Source organism: Hyperoodon ampullatus, assembly GCF_949752795.1.
Source record: "Hyperoodon ampullatus genome assembly, chromosome: 9".
Classification (NCBI taxonomy): Eukaryota; Metazoa; Chordata; class Mammalia; order Artiodactyla; family Ziphiidae; genus Hyperoodon; species Hyperoodon ampullatus.
In genome coordinates, this window is record NC_136922.1 from 7,341,976 (window position 1) to 7,364,209 (window position 22,234).

General features: G+C 35.6%; 1 protein-coding gene across 1 annotated transcript in view; it reads left to right on the plus strand.

The window, feature by feature from the left end:
- Positions 1-345: 345 nt before the first annotated feature.
- The window catches only part of SEMA3C (semaphorin 3C), a gene marked incomplete at its 3' end in the record, with an annotated part of 189,154 nt that continues 167,265 nt past the window's right edge, over positions 346-22,234 (plus strand). The window contains exons 1-2 of the mRNA XM_079710851.1: positions 346-473; positions 2,952-3,092. Coding sequence (XP_079566977.1) covers positions 2,990-3,092 — 103 coding nt within the window. The 5' untranslated portion in view covers positions 346-473; positions 2,952-2,989. The remainder of the gene's footprint in view (positions 474-2,951; positions 3,093-22,234) is intronic.

The following is a 22,234-nucleotide window of genomic DNA, read 5'->3' on the forward strand; positions in this document are numbered from 1 at the left end:
AGACTGCTGCGGCGCATTCCTGTATCTCTAGGGCGGCTTGTCCTGGGGTCGGCCCCGCCCTGGCGGCTCCCTGCCACCCTCTCGCGGGCGCGCTCTGGGTGGGGCCTCGCGGCGGGTGGAGATGCGGCCGAGTGTGCTGGGCGGGTGAAGCGAGCCGGCTGGGCGGCGCGCCGGGGCAGCCAGAGCCGCGCGCCGCGTCGCTGTAATCGGACACCAGAGCGCTCGCCCCATGCGCCGGCCACTTTCCATTCACTCCGTAGTGCTTGATTGAGCGACGCAGAGCAGGGCTCCCGGTGCCGCGCCACTGCAACGCTGAGGATTCCTTTACAAAGAAACTCAGAGGACCGGGAAGAAAGAATTTCACCGCTGGGACGCCCTAGAAATTACGGTCTTTGGGGAAAAGGACTACAAACACGCGGATCCAAAGCTGTAGCAAACTGACGACTTTTCCGTGCTGATCTCGTCCCACATCGGTAAGCTGGATTCGTTGTTTTCAGCATTACAGATTTAGAAAAATATAACTTTTGGGTCTGTGTATAGACTTTTCACATATCGGTGTGCTCAGGTCTGGATATTTTCTTAAGAGCGCATGCAGTTTGTCATGGAAGTGTTTCCCTTGCTGAGAGCCCGGCTGGAATTGTTTCTTTAGGTTGTGACACCTGCGGAGAGTTTAACGCTGAGTATTTCCCTGCCTTCTAAGGCAAAATTACTCGAAAGGATTTTACAAAAGAGTCCTTTTCTTACGTGTTATTAGTGTTCAATCAGTACAAGTGAAAACAACAAGCAGCATGTCTTAAGTGTTTGAGTTAAAGGGAAGAAGTCGTAAAATATGAGGGGCGGGGGCGTGTATGAGACACTTGGCTTTCAGTCCCTTCTCAACTCTAGGTTGGCTTGAAATCACATTGCTCTGTATACTCACTCCACTTGACCTGTCATTTCATCTCCAATATTATTCTTTGCAATTTGTGGCATATGTAGCTCTCGTGGAGGCATATCAGATAAGATATTGTTAATAGCAATATGTAGAAATGCGTGATTATTATCAGCCTGCTTAATAAAGAGACAAAGTTTAGGCATATTTATAGCTTTGTGGACGGGGGGGGGGACTTTATACATAAAGTCAACAAAACCAGGGAGTAAATTACTAAGGGAAAGTCACCCTATAAAATCAATTTTCTTCTAAGTTAATTTAGGGATGACAAGGTGAAGAGGTTGTGGAAGCAGGAAGAAAGTGTTTCTTTTGAAAATTACCAACACAAACATCTCTAGGGTTTCCTCCATCTGTGTGGTAAAAGAAGCATACAATTTTGTTTCTGCCTCTTATAACATATGTACCACCTAGGAAATCAACTTATAATTTTTGTTTACAATGCCATGTTCGGTTTAACTGTTCCTTTGCTTCTGTATTACTGAAGCTTTTCTATTGCTTCTGTTACTTTTCAAATTTTAGTGGCATTACTTTATTGAATAAAATTAGTGGTAAAATTTTAATTTTAAAAGCCACATAATATTGAAGATCAGTATTGTTGTAACCTGTAAAAATAAATTTCTAGATTAAACTCTGTCATGTCATCTTATTGTGTAATTGTGGTAGATTCAAAATGATGGGGTTTCTTTTATGGTCCTGAGTTTATTTTGCATATTGTGGCCACTAGAGCTCCTATAGATATGAAGTTACACATTACCTGATCTTTGTTATTCAGACATTGGTTAATAGCATGTATCAATTTTTTTTTTTTTTTTTTTTTTTTTTTTTTTTTTTTGCTGTACGCGGGCCTCTCACTGCTGTGGCCTCTCCCGTTGCAGAGCACAGGCTCCGGACACACAGGCTCCGCGGCCATGGCTCGCGGGCCCAGCCGCTCCGCGGCATGTGGGATCTTCCGGGATCGGGGCACGAACCCGTGTCCCCTGCATCGGCAGGCGGACTCCCAACCACTGCGCCACCAGGGAAGCCCTCAATTTTATAGCTATAGTTTCAAACAGTAATACCTGTCTCTCTGATTTATCTTTTGACATTTTGACAGCCCGCTTTCTAGTCGATTTATTTTAAATATGCATTGAGGGATATATGGTTCACTGGATTGCTCACCACTAAGTCATTGGTTTGAATTTGGCACAAATCCATGGTTACCTCATCTACATCATTTAACAGCTATATGGTCATCTATATAAACTGGCAGATAACTAATTCCAGTGATCAAGGATTGAACACTAGTAGATCTCTGTGTAGAAATATCATTTCAGAGATGGTTACTCCAAAAGAGCTAATGAATGTGTGGAAGTGAATGTTCATGTGGGATTTTCCTACTGCTACTATATTTATGGTAGAAAGAGAAGTTTTCATCCACTAATACCTATTTGCACCATTCTCAAGTCTTTTCAATGTAATGTGTTTTTTAAAGAGAAGAACAAGTTTAAATATCGGCTTTTCCTTTGGGAATCAGTAACTTTTTCCTGGCTGCCTTGTTTTTTTTTTTTTTTGTGGTATGCGGGCCTCTCACTGTTGTGGCCTCTCCCGTTGCGGAGCACAGGCTCCGGATGCGCAGGCTCAGCAGCCATGGCTCACGGGCCCAGCCGCTCCGCGGCATATGGGATCCTCCCAGACCGGGGCACGAACCCGTATCCCCTGCATCGGCAGGCGGACTCTCAACCACTGCGCCACCAGGGAGGCCCTGCCTTGTTTAATATTAGCATTATTTTGCTGGAAGATGAAATAATTTCACTTTTAACAAAGACTTCCAGACACAAGTAAAATCAAATCCAAATTTTCACATCTAAGAAACAGTCACAGCACCTCCTACTGTTTGTATGACTGTAAAAGTTCAGCTGTGTCTTTGTGAATAGAGTGCTCGGTCTAGATTGCTGGTTTCGTGTGTGTGTGTGTGTGTGTGGGGGGGGTGCTCCTAAAATGTGAAGTGAAATATAACGAACTTGTTATCTTTATCTTCAAGGTATTTTCCCTTGGATATTAACTTGCAAACCTGAAGAAATGGCATTCCAGGCAATTTGGGTCCTGGTTGGAGTATTTGTTTGTTCTACCTGTGTAAAAGGATCATCTCAACCCCAAGCAAGAGTTTACTTAACATTTGATGGTAAGAAAGTTGATAAACACTCTGAGGATAATGTTATTTGAAGTCTTTTTTTCTTATCCAGATTCAAAAATTACTAAAGATAGTAAAATATTATTGAGTATTGATTAGCTTTAAAAATATCTAGTGGACAGCTTTTTGGATGACAGCTATTTTAAATTATTGGTTAATAGACAAAAACCTCTATTGCATTTGTTTATGAAAATGCTTGAAGTATATTCTGCCCTTTCTGAAGTTTCTTCTGTGTTTGCATGCACATGTATTAGGAGATGGTGAAGAACTCAAAGCCTAAGATCTTTGATCTTAGTAGTCATTTGGCTTTGTTGAGGAACACCCCTTAAGTGCTAATCCTCATCAGCAGAAAGAGCTATGCAGGTTTAATTACTGAATTTTTTTCTAATACATTTTGGGCCTTAGCCTCAAAACTGGTCTCTCCATACATTGTTCTACTGGTGTTTCTTCTATTTCCGTGAGGAGTTCCTGAGGTTGGCAAAGTCTCCTAATTAATTGAAAAGGACCTAAAACAATAGTTGGAAATATTGCAATATTTTGATTGCTGTTGTATGCAGATGTTCTCTTCAGAAGCTTAGGGAAACGAGTGTGATTTCAAATTTTCACAAACATGAAAGGCTTAAGGTCCTCTGAGGGTACGGTTTGCCAAATGTGTGAATGAGCTTTAATGTATATAGTTCAAATGACTTGTAGATGGATGATTTTGGTCAGTCACGTAACACATACTAATTGGACAGATGGAATAAGAAATGGATCAGGAAGATCATCCTGCCAGTCAGGGTCATTTATATTTTTATTACTTCTTTCATCTCTGTCTCTGCGTAAACCTCAGTGTCACTGGGCATATTTTCATTCATTTGAGAAATAGTATACTCTCAAGCCTTATATAGCAGGATGTCTTTGAAACTCTATCTTGAATGTCAAACAGCAGTATGACGGACACTTATCATTCAAATGGCTATCTTTTTCTCTTTCTTTCTTAAATCACCAAGTGCTTTCCCCAAGGTCATCATAAGCACTGAAGGGGCCGTATTTAGAACTTAGAGTGTGTGAGCTTCTACTTATTTCCTTAGCTTCTGAGTTAGGCATTCCCCTCAAAAACCCATGGCTATCCAGTTAAGTTGGGAAGAAAGGAAAAACAGACCTTTGAAGTATCTTTTTTTTTTTTTTAATTACTAACAAATCTTGCAGTCTGCTAACACCTCTTCTCCCAAGTTGAGAACTATGAATTACCTAATCAAATAAAAAAGAAAGGCATTAAGGAACAGTACAATTTCTCCCCAGTTTTCTGTATTTCTCTCAGCATATAGGAAGATGGAGTGGTCTCATAGATGAGGTATCTAAACTTACTCTGTCTATTACATCGAAACTTATCGAACTTCTTTTAACTGAAACTTAAACGAAAATATGAAAATATTAAAAGCAAGTGTGTCAGGAGATAATTCATCAAGTCTGTGTTTGAAAAGACAATTACAATTTACCTTTTACAGAGGAAATTAAGTAATACAATCTTTTAAAACCAAACTTCAATACCATGTAGGACAGTGACTGCTATTTACAAAGTGACTAGAAATTATGATGGGCTTTTTAAACTTCTGCAGAGCCAAAATTTTAAATGCTCTTAATCTCAAAATAGATTCTTATAGAATAATACCTTAATTTATAACATGCAGAATACAGCATGATTAGATAAGCTAATGATCTGAAAGTCTTATAATTCCTATTTTATTCTTCCCAAGAAAATAATTAGAGAGATAGAATTCACTTAATTTGAATACTGTTTTAAAGAGATATATCAACAAGCATAACGAAATGCCACGATTTCTAAATTAATACCAAAAAAACTCCAAAACTGAACTGTATAATAGACAAAGTATCATTGGAAAAGTACCTTGAGCAAAACCAATTGATAAAATGTATATATTTTAATCATAAATTCATAGTAATTTTCTTAAGAGATTTGACAGTGAACCTGCTTGAGATCCTGTTCCAAATTTCTTATCACTTAAAGTGCCTCTTTGATCTTATTATGACTTCTCTGAGTATTGCACTGAATAGGTTACTAAATTTCTTCCAAAGTAGTTTAGTCTTAACATCAAAATATAGAATTTTGTAACAGGGTTGACATACATATGAATATATGTTAATTTAAATATATACAAATATATACTTTCATTTATTTCATATTTAAAATTTTCTGAGTGACACATTAGAAGAATCCTCTCAGTCTTGTCTTACTGTCCAATTAAGAATCACAGTCAATTTAAAGGTGTGTGAAATAAGAGATCTCTTCTCCCATCCAAGTTCCATCCCTTCTTGTGGTGGTGATAACATTTGGGAAACAATGCTTTACAGATTTGCCTTCCCTATTCATCTAGTGCAAGGCCAACCAGATGGTCATCACTACTATGGGAGAATGTACTTCAGGTGTTATTAATTAGTTACATTTGTGCTAGATAAATCTTGCATGTTAAAAGAACTGTGACTCGAGCTTCCCTGGTGGTGCAGTGGTTGAGGGTCTGCCTGCCGATACAGGGGACACGGGTTCGTACCCCGGTCCGAGAAGATCCCACATGCCACGGAGCGGCTGGGCCTGTGAACCATGGCCGCTGAGCCTGCGCGTCTGGAGCCTGTGCTCCGCAACGGGAGAGGCCACAACAGTAAGAGGCCTGCGTACCGCAAAAAAAAAAAAAAAAAAAAAGAACTGTGACTCCTATTAGATATTGTGTTTCATAATTTTTATAATTCTTATTTTATGCCATATACCTTTTCAAATGAATAAAAAGTTCATGCAAATTATTTTTGTTTGAGTTGAATTTTTCTTGAAAAAAATCCCAATTGTTTGACAAATTCACATTTCATAACATTATTGTATTTTTTTTTTCCAGAAAATCTTTAAGATCAATAAGGGTCATAAGGAAAGGCAAGGTTATGTATATAAATAGACAAAACTTGTTTTGCTTGCTAATATACAAAGGAAATCATTGTTGAAAAGATTCTACTTTATCAAGAAGAAATTTTAGCATGTAATCTTTTACAAAATCAGGAATAAATACTCCATAATTTGACAAAAGATATCAGTTGCTTGTAATTTTAAGAAAAGGTGCTGAGCTTCAGAAAAATGGAAATATTGTCTATATTTGAATAGATATGAAATTTGATGACTGCTTTAAATGTGTTAAATATTGTTTCCATTTAAAAATGAGATAGATTCTCTTCTCTTTTGTTTACATTTTTACTGAGGTATAATTGACATATAACATTGTATTAGTTTTAGATGTACAATGTAATGTTGTGATATTTGTATGCACTGCAGAATGGTTACTGCAACAGGTTGTTACCATATGTCATTGTAGAAAGTTCCAAAAATTATTTTTCTTGTGATGAGAACTTTAAGATTTGCTTTCTTAGCAACTTTCAAATACAGCATTATTAATTTAGTCACCATGCTATATAGTATATCCCCATAACATATTTATTTTATACCCAGAAGTTTATATCTTTTGACCCCTTCACCAGTTTTGCCCACCCCCCACTCCCTGCTTCTGGAACCACCAATCTGTGCTCTGTATCTAAGGCTTGGACTTTTTTTTTTTTTTAAGATGCCATATATAAATTAGATCATACAGTTTTTGTCTTTGTCTGACTTATTTCACTTAGCATAATGCCCTCAAGGACCATCCATGTGGTTGCAAATATCAAGATTTCATTATTTTTTGTGGGTGAATAATATTCCTTTGTATATGCATACCATATCTTCTTTATCCATTCATCCACTGACGGCAGCTTAGGTTGTTTCCATATCTTGGCTACTTTAAATAATGCTTCAATGAACTTGGGTGTTCATATATCTTTTGAGTTAGGGTTTTCATTCTCTTTGGATAAATACCTAGAAGTGGAATTACTGAATCATATGGTAATTCTATTTTCAATTTTTTGAGGAACCTCCCCACTGTTTTCTATAGTTGCTGCAGCAATTTACATTCCCACCAACAGTGCACAAGGGTTCCCTTTTCTTCACGTTCTCGCCAACACTTATTTCTTGTCTTTTTGTTGGTAGCCATTCTGACAGGTATGGTCTAAGGTGAGCCATCTCATTGTGATTTTGATTTGCATTTCCCTGAAGATGAGTGATGTGGAGTATCTTTTCATGTGCCCCTTGGCCATTTGTATGACTCTTTGGAAAATGTTTATTCATATCTTCTGCCCATTTTTTAGTCGAATTATTTGTAATTTTGCTATTGAGTTGTATGAGGCCTTTATATATTGTGGGTAATACCCCTTATTGTATATATAATATGTTTTGTAAATATATTCTCCCATTCAGAAGGTTGCCTTTTTATTTTGTTGGTGGGTTCCTTTGCTGTGCAGCAGCTTTTTACTTTGATATAGTTCCATTTGTTGATTTTTGCTTTTGTTGCCTTTGCTTTTGGAGGCAGACCCAAAAAATCATCGCCAAGACTGATGTCAAGGAACTTATTTCCTGTGTTGTCTTCTAAGAGTTTTTTGTTTCTGGTCTTACTTTTAAATCTTTAATCCATTTGGAGTACATTTTTGTGTATGCTATAAAATAATAGTCTGGATTCTTTTTTTTTTTTTTTTTTTTTTTGCATTGGGCTGTCCAGTTTTTCCAACACCATTTATTGAGGAGGCTGTCCTTTCCCCACTGTATATTCTTAGCTTCTTTGTTGTAAATGATTGACCGTGTATGCTTGAGTTTATTTCTGGGCTCTGTGTTCTGTTATATTTACCTATGTGTCTGTTTTTATGCCAATACCATACACTTTTGATTACTACAGCTTTGTAATATAGTTTGAAATCAGGGCGCATGATATCCCAGCCTTATTCATCTTTCTCAAGATTGCTTGGCTATTCAGGGTCTTTTGTGGTTCCATACAAATTTTGGAATTGTTTGTTCAATTTCCGTGAAAGACGTCATTGGAATTTTGATAGGGACTGCATTGAATCTGTATATTGCTTTGGGTAATATGGACATTTTAACTGTATTAATTCTTCCAATGCATAAGCACAGAATGTCTTTTCATTTCCATGTTTCTTCTTCAGTTTCTTTCAGTATATAGTTTTCAGTGTACAGGTCTTTCACCTCTTTGGTTAAATTTATTCCTAGGTATTTACTCTTTTTTTCCTTTTAAATAAACTTTACTGTTAGAAGAGTTTTAGATTTACAGAAAAATTAAGAAGGTAGTACAGGGAGCTTCCATATACCCTATACCCAGTTTCCTCTCTTGCTAACATCTTATATTAATATGGTACATTGGTTACAATTAATAGACCAATATTTATATATTAGTATTAAGTAAAGTCCACTTTTTTAGACTTCCTTAGTTTTCACCTAATGTCCTTTTTCTGTTCCAGGATCCCATCCAGGATAGCACATTACATTTAGTTATCATGTCTTACTCAGCTCCTCTCATATCTGCTTTTCAAAGCAAAACAAAGAGAAGCTCCTCCATGGTTCCTGTGGTAAATTAGTCTCTCCTGCTTCTGTCTTTGGCCTTGGGCCATGCACAACTAAAAGTTTAATATTTAAGGCATTCTTCCTGATGCTGGTTTTTGTAAGAACAGAAAATAATGGGAAACAGTAATATTCTAACACTTAAAAATCATAGCACCAATGTAGGTGCTGAATACATACTTCACTGAGTTTATCTAGTGATCCAGTGAGGTAATGTGTATGGAGTCTTCCAAAGCCGCAGTCTCTGCTTTCATTGATGATAGAAGTGGGGATCCTTCCTTGCTGTCTTGGTCCTCCAAATTTCTTTACAAGTATGAGTGGCTATGCAACTCAAGTTTAGTCAATGTGATATAAGAGAAAGATACTAGGTAACGTTTATATAATGCACAAACTCACTGGCATTCATTTGGCCCTTTATCCTTTGCCCTAATCCATGATTCCTATCTGGAATATCAAAAATGGTTTTGATTAATAGAAATTGATTTTGTACCCTGAAAATTTACTGAGTTTATAAGTTTTAACAGTTTTTTTGTGAAGTCTTATGAATTTCTATATATATAATCATGTTGTCCACAAATAGTGACAGTATTACTTCTTCCTTTCCAATTTGGATGTCTTGTATTTCTTTTTCTCTCCTAATTGCACCGGCTAGGACTTCCAATATTATGTTGAATAGAAGTGGCAAGAGTGGGCATCCTTGTCTTGTTCCTAATCTTAGAGGAAAAGCTTTCAGCTTTTCACCATTGAATATGAGGTTACCTGTGGGTTTGTCATATAGTGTCCTTATCATGTTGAAGCATGTTCCCTCTATACCCCCTTTGTTGAGTTTTTATTGTGAATGAAAGTTGAATTTTGTCAAATGCTTTTTCTCCATTTATTTGAGACAACTGTGATTTTTCTCCTTCATTTTGTTAATGTGGTATATTATGTTGATTAATTTGCAGATGTTGAACCATTTTTACATTCATAGAGTAAATCCCACTTGATCATGGTGTACGCTCTTTTTAGTGTATTGTTGAATTCTGTTTGCTAATATTTTGTTGAGGATCTTTGCACCTATGCTTATCTGGAATATTGGCCTGTAATTGGTGTGTGTGTTTGGTGTCCTTTACTGGCTTTGGTATCAGGGTAATGCTGGCCTCATAAAATGAGTTTGGAAGCATTCCCTCCTCTTCAATTTTTTGCAAGAGTTTTAAGAAGGATAGGTATTAAACCTTTTTTGAATGTTTGGTAGAATTCACCAGAGAAGCCATCTGGTCCTAGACTTTTGTTTGTTGGGACATTTTCAATTACTGATTCAATCTCTTTATTAGTAATTGGTCTATTCAGATTTTCTATTTCCTCATCATTGAATCTTGGCAGATCGTATGCTTCTAGAAACTTATCCACTTCTTCTGGGTTCTCAAATTTGTTGGTGTTTAATTGTTCATATTAGTCTTTTATAATTCCTGTATTTCTGTGATTCCTTGTATTTCTGTAAAGTCTCCTTTTTCGTTTCTGATTTTACTTATTTGAACCCTCTCTCTTTTTCTCTTTGGTTCATCAAAAAAAATTTGTTTATCTTTTCAAAGAACCAGATCTTAGTTTCACTAATCTTTTCTGTTGTCTTTTAGTCTCTGTTTAATTTATTTCCACACTGATCTTTATTATTTCCTCCCTTCTACTAATTTGGGCTTCAGTTATTCTTCTTTTTCTAGTCCATTTAAATGTAAAGTTAGATGGTTTATTTGATATTTTCTTGTTTCTCGAGGTAGGCCTGTATCACTATGATTCCCTCTTACAACTGTTTTTGCTCTATCCCATAGATTTTGGTGTGTTGTATTTCTTGTATTTCCATTTTCATGTGTCCCAAGGTATTTTTTGATTTCTCTTTTAATTTCTTCATTGACCCATTGGTTGTTCAGTAGCATGTTGTTTAATCTCCACATATTTGTGGGGTTTCTTTCCTTTTTTTTCTTGTAATTGATTTCTAGTTTTATACTATTATAATCAGAAAAGATGCTTGAATTGACTTCAGTCTTCTTAAATTCATTGAGACTTGTTTTATGACCTAACATATGATCTAACCATGGAAAATATTCCATGTGTACTTGAGAAGAATGTATATTCTGCTGCTTTTGGATGGAATGTTCTGTATACATCTGTTAAAATTTTCTGGTCTACTATGTTATTTAAGACTGATGTTCTGTTAATTTTCTGTCTGGATGATCTATTCATTGATCTTAGTGGGGTACTAAAGTCCCCTGCTATTATTATACTGCTGTCATTTTCTCCCTTTAGATCTGTTAATATTTGCTTTATATATTGAGGTACTCTTATTTTGGGTGCAAATATTTACAAATGTTATATCTTCTTGTTGGTTTAACCCCTTTATCATTATGTAATGACCATCTTTGGGTTTTTTTTTTTTACATTATTCATTTTAAAGTCTATTATGTCTGATATAAGTATAGCTACCCCATCTTTCTTTTGGTTTTGTTTGCATAAAACATCTTTTTTCATCCCTTAACATTTAGTCTATGTATGTCCTTACGTCTGAAGTGAGTCTCTTGTAAGAAGCATGTAGATGGGCCTTGTTTTTTAATCCATTCAGCCACTCTGTCTTTTGATTGTAGAATTTATTCCCTTTACATTTAAAGCAATGTTTAATAGATATGTACAAATTTGCTAATTCTTTTTTGTGGCTGTTTTGTAGTTCTTCTCTGCTCCTTTCATCTTCTCTTACTCTCTTCCCTTGTGTTTTGATGACTTTCTTTAGTGTTATGCTTAGATTTTTTTTCTCATCTTTTCTGTATCTACTATAGATTTTTGCTTTGTGGTTACCATGAAGCTCACATATAACAGCTTATATACATAATAATCTACTCTAAGTTGAAAACAAGTTAAATTTGAATGCATTCTAGAACTGTATACTTTTGCTCCCTGACCATCTTTTATGTTTTTGATTTCACATTTTACATCTTTTTAGTTTATCCCTTAACTAATTATAGTTATAGTTATTTTTTACTACTTTTGTCTTTTAACCTTCACACTAGCTTCATAAGTGATTAATTCACTACCTTTACTATATAATTACCTTTACCAGTGAGATTTTTATTATCATATGTTTTCTTGTTACTAATTGGTACTACTTCTTTTCAGCTTAAAAAAGTCCCTTTAACTTTTCATGTAAGGCCAGTTTACTGGTTATGAACTCCTTTAGCTTCTTCTTGCCTGGAAAACTTTATGTCTCCTTCAATTCAGGATGATAACCTTGTGGGGTAGAGTATTTTTGGTTGGAAGTTTTTCCTTTCAGCACCTTGGATATATCATGCTATTCCCTCTGTCCTGCCAAGTTTCTGCTGAAAATTCTGCTGATAGTCTAATGGGGGTTCCCTTATATGTAACAAGTTGTTTTTTTTCTCTTGCTCTTTTTAATATTCTTTCTCAATCTTTAAATTGTGACAGTGTAATTATGATGTGTCTTGGTGTGGATCTCTTTGGGTTCTTCTTATTTGGAACTTTCTGGGATTCCTGGATCTGGATTCTGTTTCCTTTCCCAGGTTAGGGACGTTTTCAGCCATTATTTCTTCAAATAAATCTTCTGTCTTTTTTCTCTCTCTTCTCCTTCTGGGACCCCTATAAGGCAAATGCTGTTTCTCTTTATGTTGTCCTATAGGTCCTGTAAACTATCTTAACTTTTTTAAGTTCTTTTTTTCTTTTGCTGCCCTGTTTGTGTGAATTTCCACTGCCCTGTCTTCCAGATTACCGATTCTTCTGTTTCTTCTAGTCTGCTGTTGAACCCCTCTAGTGTATTTTTCAGTTCCGTTTTTGTATTCTTCAATTCTGAGACTTCTGTTTGGTACTTTCTTATCTTTTGTGTATTTGTTCAAGTTCTCACTGTGTTCATCCAGTCTTCTCCCAAATTCAATGAAAATCCTTATGACTAGTACTTTGAACTGTTTATCAGATAAATTACTTGTCTTCATTTAATTCAGATTTTTTCTGAGGTTTTATTTTGTTCTTTGTTTGGAACATATTCTTATTTCCTCATTTTGCTTGACTCTCTGTATTTGTTTCTATGTATTAGATGAAAGAGCTACCTCTCTCAGTCTCAAAGGAGTGGTCTTATGTAGGAGATGTACCTTGTTGTTCAACCTTGCAGTAACTCTTGCTTGTCTCTCAAACCTTTGTGGTTGTCTAAGCAGCCTGATTTATTTTTGGTATGCCACAGATGTTGAAGGTGTACCAAGCCCCATCAGTGTTCCATAGGGAGGGATCTCAGAGAGCACCTAGTTTCAGGCTGATTGGAAAGAATACCCTCAGGTAGCAGCTTTTATAGTATGCAAATATATACGGCTCTGTGGGACCACAAATGTAAGCCCTGCTGTCTTCCAGATCAGGTGATGTGGAGGTGTCCCCTGGATGACAGTTGCAAAACTCAGGGCTCCAGACGAGTGTATAAACTCCTTTCTGGAAGGCACCAGTGAGCTGTAGTGAGGCCAAGGGAGGAGAATACAATGATGGCATTCCTTGTCCTACATTCCCTGAGAGCACTTCCATAGCTTCTAGGTGTGTGGCAAACCTTAAGTTTCCCCCTCAGGTTGAAGCTCAAGAAAATAGGCCTTTTTTCACAGAAAGACTGGGGTTGTGTTTCATTCTGCTGTCTGTTCAATGCCCTGGATGTGGTAGCCTTCCAAGAACTGACTCTCTGATTGTTTCAGTCCTGTAGGGCCCAGAAACGAAAGATCCCCTGGCCACCAGAGGCAGGTGATCAGGGTGCATCTCCTGTGTGGACTGTGCACAGCTGCTGGCTTTAGTGAGGCAGCAGGAGAACTCAGGGTCATGATGCATCTGCAGATGTTAACTTTAGAGATGCATCAGAAGAATACAGTAATGCAACTTCCAGCTTTAGAAGGCAGCAGGAGAACACAGGGCAGGTCATGAATGCCAGAGATTTAGCAGAGTAGCAGGAAAGTGCTGTGACTATGTGCCTGGTGTTACTAGCCAGGTAGAGGGGAGAACACAAAAAATGTCACCCACAACACCTCCATCCCCAGAGAGAGTCCTAAAAGGCCATTACCCCTCCAGCAGATGCTTTAAGATTAGCAAATGAATTTCCTTCACATATAGACTAGGAGGTTTTCAAACTGCTACTTTTGTGCTGAGTCCCAAGGCGAGTTGTCTGTATGTAAAAGACCTTTAATAGCAGAATCTCACTTCCCAGCAGCCTTTTGGGTCTCCTGGACATAAGCCCCTTTGTTTTCAAAACCAGACATTATGGGGCCTCATGTCTCCTGTGCAAGTCCCAAGGGTTGGGGTGCTTGATATGGGGCACAAACCATTCACTCCTCAAGGAGAAGCTCTATATTTGTGAGATCCCTCCTAATTGTGGGTTGCTGTGCCAGAGGTGGATTTTTTGGCAAAAAAGCACTAATTCAGTCACGTGGATGTTTTGGTTTTGTTAGTGCAAACCTCTAAGTTATCAGACCTTATTTTTTTAAGTAATCCTGATAAATACTGGATTATCATTTTTGTTTATGTTTTTAGATCTAGAAAGATAATATTCTGAAATAAAGAAGTAGGATAAGACTAAGGTGCACTCAATAAAACACAAGCTTCAAAAAGCCTGAATATCATTTTACTGAATAGGCAGCTGTCTGGCTCCACTTCAAGTTTTCTTTTTAGAGTTTCTAAAAAACTCCTATGAGTTATCAAGATAACCATGGAAATATTTTAAATTGCTTTATAAAGCTATGAATGCTCAAAAATAAATTCATTGATAGTTAAATGCATGGCAGAAAAGTCAATTATTTGTGACTGCTAGTAATTCCTTGCTATGTTCAGTAAAGACTTTCTACTACTAAACTGTACCTCACCCCATTTAAGCCTGTGACTAATTACCTAAAACTCAAAAGAAAAAACAATTAAAAGATTAAAACTCCATAAAGATTTTTACTATTTGGATACATAGCTAATATTGGCCAATTTTCCAGCCCAAAGTTGAGTTTTACATTTACATTTACATATGCATGACAGTGGTTTATAAACATAAAAATGTCAGTGTGAGTTGTATTGGGAAACAAGTGTATTCAGTGTAGAGACTAGGGTTGCATAAGATTATAAGCTCTTTCAGTTATTTACTTTGTGATTTTTTGCCTTCTTTCAGTGCTGAATTTTAATTAATAAAGTTGTCAAAGTCTCCAGGTCATTGATAGTATACAAATGAAAGATGATGGAATTTTACAAAACTTCTTTTATCTTTTAATATCTGCCTCATTTGACAAAAAGCTTAGTTAATTAAACAATAAATGAAAGGACCCCTGTGAAGTAGTAGGCTGAATCCAAAAGCTGATAAATTGTTATTGGACAATAAACTCAAAACAATAAATTGCCTCTTTATGAACTCTGGTAGCATTAACATCGCAAGGCACATTTGTTGAAAACAGTTTGTCTGCTGGTTGCCCAAGAGATAAAAATAAAGCCTTGATTACTCCATTAATCTTGGAGAATGCTCACTCTGGTTGTATTGAATCTTCTGAAATACTTAGTTCTTGGGAAAACTTGTGTTACTACAATTTCCTTTAATTTCCCTTCCAGTGGTCTCAGTTAAATGTCAATTAAACATCTTAAAAAACACCTGCATGTTTTAATAAACCTGACTCAACACGGGGTACTGTGTGAATAAGAAGCTCTTTGCATTCTTCCCCTGTGAGAGAGTCACTGAACTCAGGAAGGGATTGATGAATGCAAGTGTGAGTTGGATGTTACCTAAAGCATAAAGAATCTTTAGCACTAAATATGTGATGTAAAGAGCAAGTTAAACAGTTGTAAAATACTGTGGGAATAGAAAATGAGAAGAAATTGCCAAAAAATTCATATGTCTATTGTGCCCTAAGGTATATATTGACATGGGGCTCTAGTAGTCAAAATAAGACAAAATCTGTTTCATAGCCTTGAATTGGAGGAGAGAAGTTTTAAGTATAGCAAAGAATGTCTCTTGGGAAATATTAGGACAGAAATGTATTACAATGATACGCTGTGGATCTCTTTTTAAATGATTTTTAGAAAAAAAGTTGGAAACATATTTTCCTGTCATAAGAAAGTAATTCTTGTTCTAGGTGAGTTTTCTCAGAATCTAATAAGCTTAATTCTGTTGCCAAAAGATGATGTTATGATGTTAAGCCATTCCTAGGGGTACAAGGTTCCTGCAGTTGGGAACAAAGAGGGATGCTTCAGTAATCTGAAATCAGAAGAGTGAGCTTATATGCTCTGTTAATTTAGTCAACCAACTATAGCAATTCCATGAAAAAATGTGTCATATTCCATGATTATCCATAGATACATGTGAATATTTATGATTGAACTGTCAAATGAAGGTGGCTTAAGTGATGCTTGATAGATTATTTTAAATCCATTATACATGTTGATCAAATATGTGGATATGTTTTTCACAAGTGTGGATAATAGGATACATTACATAGACTTTCTTTGCAGTTTTGATTTAGAAAAATATACCTAGAACTAAATATATTCCTTTTTTCATCCTTCATAGATGTGTGCTACCATTTTGTCTCTGTGTTTCTAAAATATTTTGATAATTTATTTGTATTCATTATAATAATAATCACTAACATTAATGTTGCCTTTGTGCCAGGCACTATTCTAAATACTTCACATTATCTCACTTTATTCTCTAACAACACTGTGAATTAGGCACTATTTTCATCCTCATAAAATGGAGGTACAGAGAAAGTAACTTACCTGAGGTCACAGGAATGGAAAGGGACACGATAAAACACAAGCAGTCAGAGTCCAGAGCCAGAGCCATTTCTGTAGATGCTGCTAGAATTAGTTTTAAGGCCCACAAAAATCACAATTAAAATAAAAAACATTTTCTGAGGAAGTCACAGTATAACTCACTTTATCATGTTAAGGGTGTCACAGTATAGTTTTGCTCTTCCCTTGGAACACCAAGCCTTCCTGAAAATAAAGGAAATAAAACTCATTCTGTACACCATTCCTAAATCCCTCTTCAATTTCAGTTTCATCAATGGAAGGATGAGGGAATCACCCTCTGGAACAAGTTTATTTTGTTGCTGTAGGTGAGGTCTCCTTTTGTGGCTGTAAGAGCAAATCTGAGCTCAGACAAAGGATAACTATAGAAAAACTTATTATTCACTCTCCTTACCTCACTATACAGATTTATCAGGGTGTGTCTCCATAAGTTCAATATAGCCTATACTTTCTTTTAAAGAAAAAAAAATTTCAGGTGCTCTTTTTTATGGATATCATCGCAGCGTCAACTCACTACAGCACTGAGACACACTCGGTTTTTTCAATTTCCAAATATCTCTTATATAATGAGATTTTTAAAAAATCCAGTCATTTTTATTTTAGTTCCATTACTGTCAAAAAATAAAAGTATTCATAAAGAGAGCTGCAGGCTTTGGGCAAACTCCAGGACTTTTGCCTTCTGCATTTCCATTTATGTGTTACTGAGAACCTCTGCTGTTAATGAAAACAGTTAAAAGCAAGGAACAGAAAGGTTAGACGTTTTCTAAGGCAGAGTATGAGTTGGCAAGAACGGCAATATAAAAGGCAGAACTGAGTGCTGAGCCATGTGCTATTTTAGGGCAGCACTAGCCAGGAAACAATGTGCTGAGCTGTAAAAGATGGCGAGTACATTCTACGTTTCCAAGATGCGTGCTCAGAAAAATCATTTCTACATTCCCTCCTTGTTCAGTAAGAATTAACTGCCTTTGAGCACTCAGTAGGAATATTTTACTTCTTCAGGGTGCTTTTTACTTTTTGGAGAATTTCCACATGTTATCTCATTTATTACAGAATGCTTAGACAATACGTGGGCATGGAGGCCCCAAAGAGCTAAATGTCTTGGCTAAGGATCTACAGCTTGATGGTAACAGAGACAAGACTGGAAGAGGGAAATGGTATAGGAAAAAGAAAACTAATTATGTAGAGAATAAGAGACATTCTGCAAATGTATATTACAAAATCTGCAGAAATGCCAGGCCATTAATTTCAATATTAGCAAATTTGTCACATGCTATTTGCTTCCCCAAAGTATGCACAACACTGTAGCTTTAACATACCTTATATTTTTCATTTTTTAGCAGTAATTTATGGATTATTTTCATTTTTTAGCAGTAATTTATGGATTATTATATGTCAGGCTTCAAATATATTGAACAACATATTAGAAATGCCTGTAAATTTTCTTTGAAAAGATTGAGACAATACATAAATACCAGAAGTTCATATTTTTGTTTCTAATTCATGTAAGTTAATGAACATACTTTCCTCCCCTTGCCTTCCCCAAGTTACTGCTTTTGTAGTCGAGTTTCCCTTGCTGTGCTGTGTACATTAGCATTCCATTTTCCCCTTTGTCAATCTTTAGAACAGAGTATTCTATGTATTATCTTAGAAGGAAACAGTCATTAAAATAACCTTAAGATCTGGTTTGAAGTGATGCCAGTGAAAGTGCCTAATATTCTTGCTTTTCTCAACCTTAACATTTTCTAGCATTTAAGATTCTTGATAATAAAAGGGTAAAATATTCTACCTAATTAATTCCTAAATTACTACTTTACTGAAACTATTTTCTTATAAAAAATTAGCAGATACCAGACTTTGGATATAAGATTGCTTATATTTAAGCTTATATATAATGTAATAGCTAATGTCAATTCTCTAGCCTATATGGAATTGATAGGCCAAAGGAGTCAAAGCAATATAATTTTACAGAAGATAATTGCTATTTATCTAAGAAGAGGGTCAGACTGCTGATCCTGCGAAAAGAAAACCTTGAGTCTCTTTAGGAGTAATAGCGCTAAAGAAACAGTTGTTAAATTCTTTCATGAAAAACTTCCTCTTTCCTTGGTATAAATTTTCACTTTCTAAAGATAAATGAATTATGGAGAGGGTATATATATCTGAGTAAAGATAAATGCACAATCTTTACACACACATACATGTATACACATACTCTGTGGGTAAAGATCAATTATATTTCATTACCGTTTTGGTGTTTTCTAAGTATATGTTCTCTTGTAAGTGCATATAACAAAAACTGAGAAGTCACGAAGAAAAGAGTTGTATTCCTGGTATCATTTTCAATGTGTTACTCATATGTTTTCTTACTTTAAAGTTATAATTAACACATTTATCATTTAATAATTGGATAATTAGCTTGGCAAGCACTTTAGTACTCTAAATATTACTGTAACACTTAGTTATACAGTAATAGCTAGTGCAAGTGAGCTGAGGACCAGGACAAGAAACTCTGGTGGCTTGTGTATTTGAGCCCCCTCCCATTATTTATGGCTAGTAATAGTGAGAACAAAATGACTTGCTGCCAGAAGGAGGTAATCCATCCTTAGCACAGAAAACAGAAACTTAAAGGGAGCGAATGGAAAAAAATAATATGTAAAGGCACTGTAAAATAAATACCTAAATTTGTTTACAACATTTGCTTCTTTTACAGCCGTAAAGTCTTCCAACCCAAGTGGCTAGTGTGACTATAGTTAGCATCAATTACCAAAGACTTAGCAGAGTCCCAATTATAGCGTATGAAACATAATCTTTCATTATGAGCTTCTCCTTTCTAAAAATCTTTGCAAAATTTAGATTAGAAAATCCCTTTTTTCTTTTGTAAATCGACATAACTTTATACAAACTGTGTGAAGTGCACCAAGCTGGGACTTCATTCATTGCTGAAATTTTATGATGAATACAAGGGTCTGAAGCTTTTAAGACAGCACTAACAAAATTAGAAACTGAGAGTAAGGGGAGTAGAACATCCTAGTATTCCTTTCCTTGTTTATTTGGGTCAGGTAGAAGTGGTGTATGTGGCCACAGTTTCTTTTAAATGGTAGAGACTATTACAGTTCCACAAAACTGTAATTCTTAACACAGGGACTTCTTTTTTAATGAAGAAGTGAGTAGTAGTAAAGTGATTATAAAATTGGCTTGTATTAAAAAGCATTTTCATTGAATTTCATTATGGAATTAGAATTATGTCTATATGTATGCAAATCATTCAATAGACTGGATTGAAAATATTTTAATAAAGAAACTTAAGATGATGACCAGGCATGCAGAAGTTCTGATAATATGATGTGGTGAATATTTTGAAGCTCTTTTTATAACTTTTCCATCCTCTTAAATATATGCCATTTGTCATAATTCAAGCAAAAACAAAACCTCATGACTTAAATTATCTCTTGATTTGAAAGATTCTTTGGATAATTAATTGTGTCCGTTGCCAGTAAGAACCTTAAGCGTTCTCTAAACATCATCAACCTAGTTCTGTATTCACGCCTAAATGTTATTATGTAATAATGATGCAGACAATGGGAAGAGATTGGAATCTCATTGCTATTATCTACAAATCTAGGTTTAAATAGAACCATTCCTTTCAGAAGCAGTCTTTCTGGCATCAAAAGTTTCCAACTTTTATTGGTCTATCCAGCCAGATTGTCGCTCCATAAATTCAAACTCATGGATTTTTTTTTTCTTTTCCCTGAACAGTAATACTCAGAACATTTCAGGAGACCAGAACATTAATCTCGAATAAAACAATGAGCATATTATCATCACCAAAAGAGCATTTTGAATTTTATTAGTGGAAACCAATTAAGATGTTATTTTCAAGCAAAGGGCTTGGCAAGACTTCAGAAAGTTACAGTACTTTCCGGAGTCGGGTAGGGGTTTAGCTGGCACAGAGGGCAGATCTTTAGTTTAGAGTCTTGACAGCTTTAATCCACATGCAACTGGGATTTTTTTGTTTAAGTTGATTCTCTTAAAAGCCATGCTTCCTGCCACTGTTCAACATAATTGCATCAACTCCACTTTCCATTAGAACTCAAAACCTGCTGATATGACTGGAGTTTTAAAACCTTTGTGTGAAAATCTAATTATGCATATTTTTTCCAGGGAGATCTGATAATGCATATGTTCTACAAAGTTATGTTTTTTATTCTGATATCTAGCATAGATTTTTATGCTAGTCATATACTTTGGTTATTCATTTAATTGTATTGACTCCAGCGGTGTAAGCAATTTTCTATTACAGGAGGAAAAGAACATTCAGTAGGCTCTATTTTGTTGAAGGACAAAGGAGCACATACCTATTTGCTATAGAATAATAAAATATTCTGATTTCAGGTGAAAGGAAATGATTAACTTTTTATTATGAGTATAATATCTATGTCCCTTTTATAATGTGCTTATTTTCAACAGTTTGTCTTTATAGATATTTTATAATGATCTGCATTGATTTACTTCATCTCATATACTTCTACTTTTTTGATATGTATTTGACACTTTTCTATACTTATAGTTATGTATAGACATTTCAGATATTACATTAGGAATTTAAAGTGTAAAATATATTTATCTAGCAGTTTATCACCTTGCATTTATTTTCCTCACATTCTTTCTTTGGTTTTTCTTCTTTTTTAATTGAATTAAGAAAAGATTATTAAGCCTAGCCTGGACTCATTCACAAAATGGTGAAAGCCTCAGAGCCTAGGTGCTGATGGAACATGTAGCAGGAATTGAGTTAAAGTTGGCCTAGAGTTAAGATGCATCATTTATATATGCTTTGGAAATGAAATTTAATGCCATAAGCACTTAGATGAAATTAATTTTAAAGCAATAACCATCTTTGGTTTCCAAATTTTACAATAAATATTTGATACTAAGGCAAAATTTTAAAACCTTTTCTAAAATTGCTTCTGGGTTAAAAAATAGAATTTTAATAACCAAAGATAAATTTGCTGAGGCCCATTAATAACAAAGCATAGATATTTTTCAAGGTATGTAAGTATCTGTTTTAAGTTCCAACAGCACACATTACGTTCACCTTAAAGTGGAAGCTGGAAAATCTGGTTAGAATTGATTGTTGGCAAATTATGGGTCAATAAAAGAAAAAGCTTTCAGGCTTTTATAAAAAATGTTGTATCCATCTGTCTCTTATCCCTTTACTCCCCACTCATCCACCCTACTTTGGAGAGATTCCATTAAATACATTGTTCCATTTTTTAAAAAGACCCAAAGAACTTCACTGAATTCCACGAATATTTTAGAGAACCTACCTTGTACAATGTGGTTGCTACATCTATAGGTACAAAGAGAAGTATGGCATGGATCCTGTCCTCAGTAACCACCCGTTCTAATCAGCAGGGTAAGCCAACTACATAAATACTACACCAGGCACAGCCTAATGTATGCCATAAGAGAGACACAAACAACTTATAGAAGAAGCCTGTTTTGAAATAAAAACATTATCTTAAGTTGGTTTTGAAAATTGGCTTTAAACCCATTGTGGGTATTAATCATTCCGCAAGCAGGGATTATAGTTTTATCATGGTTATAAACTGGATTGAGAGGGGACTTCAACTGGAATGCCAAGGAAGAGGTTATTGCACTTAACCAAGGTTCTCGAAGCCTCTGGGGCAAAGCTCTTTTGCTAGGGTTTGTTTTGTCTTGTTATTCACCTCTAAATCTCCATCAGTCCTGTACAATGTAGAATCATTATGAGTGATATACTGACAAACAGTTTGGCACCAGTTTGCCAAACTGTCTCCGAATGCCCGAGCATTTAAAATCCTAAACTGTCTATAGTGGTGGTAGGAGCGGGGACTGTTTTTAGAGT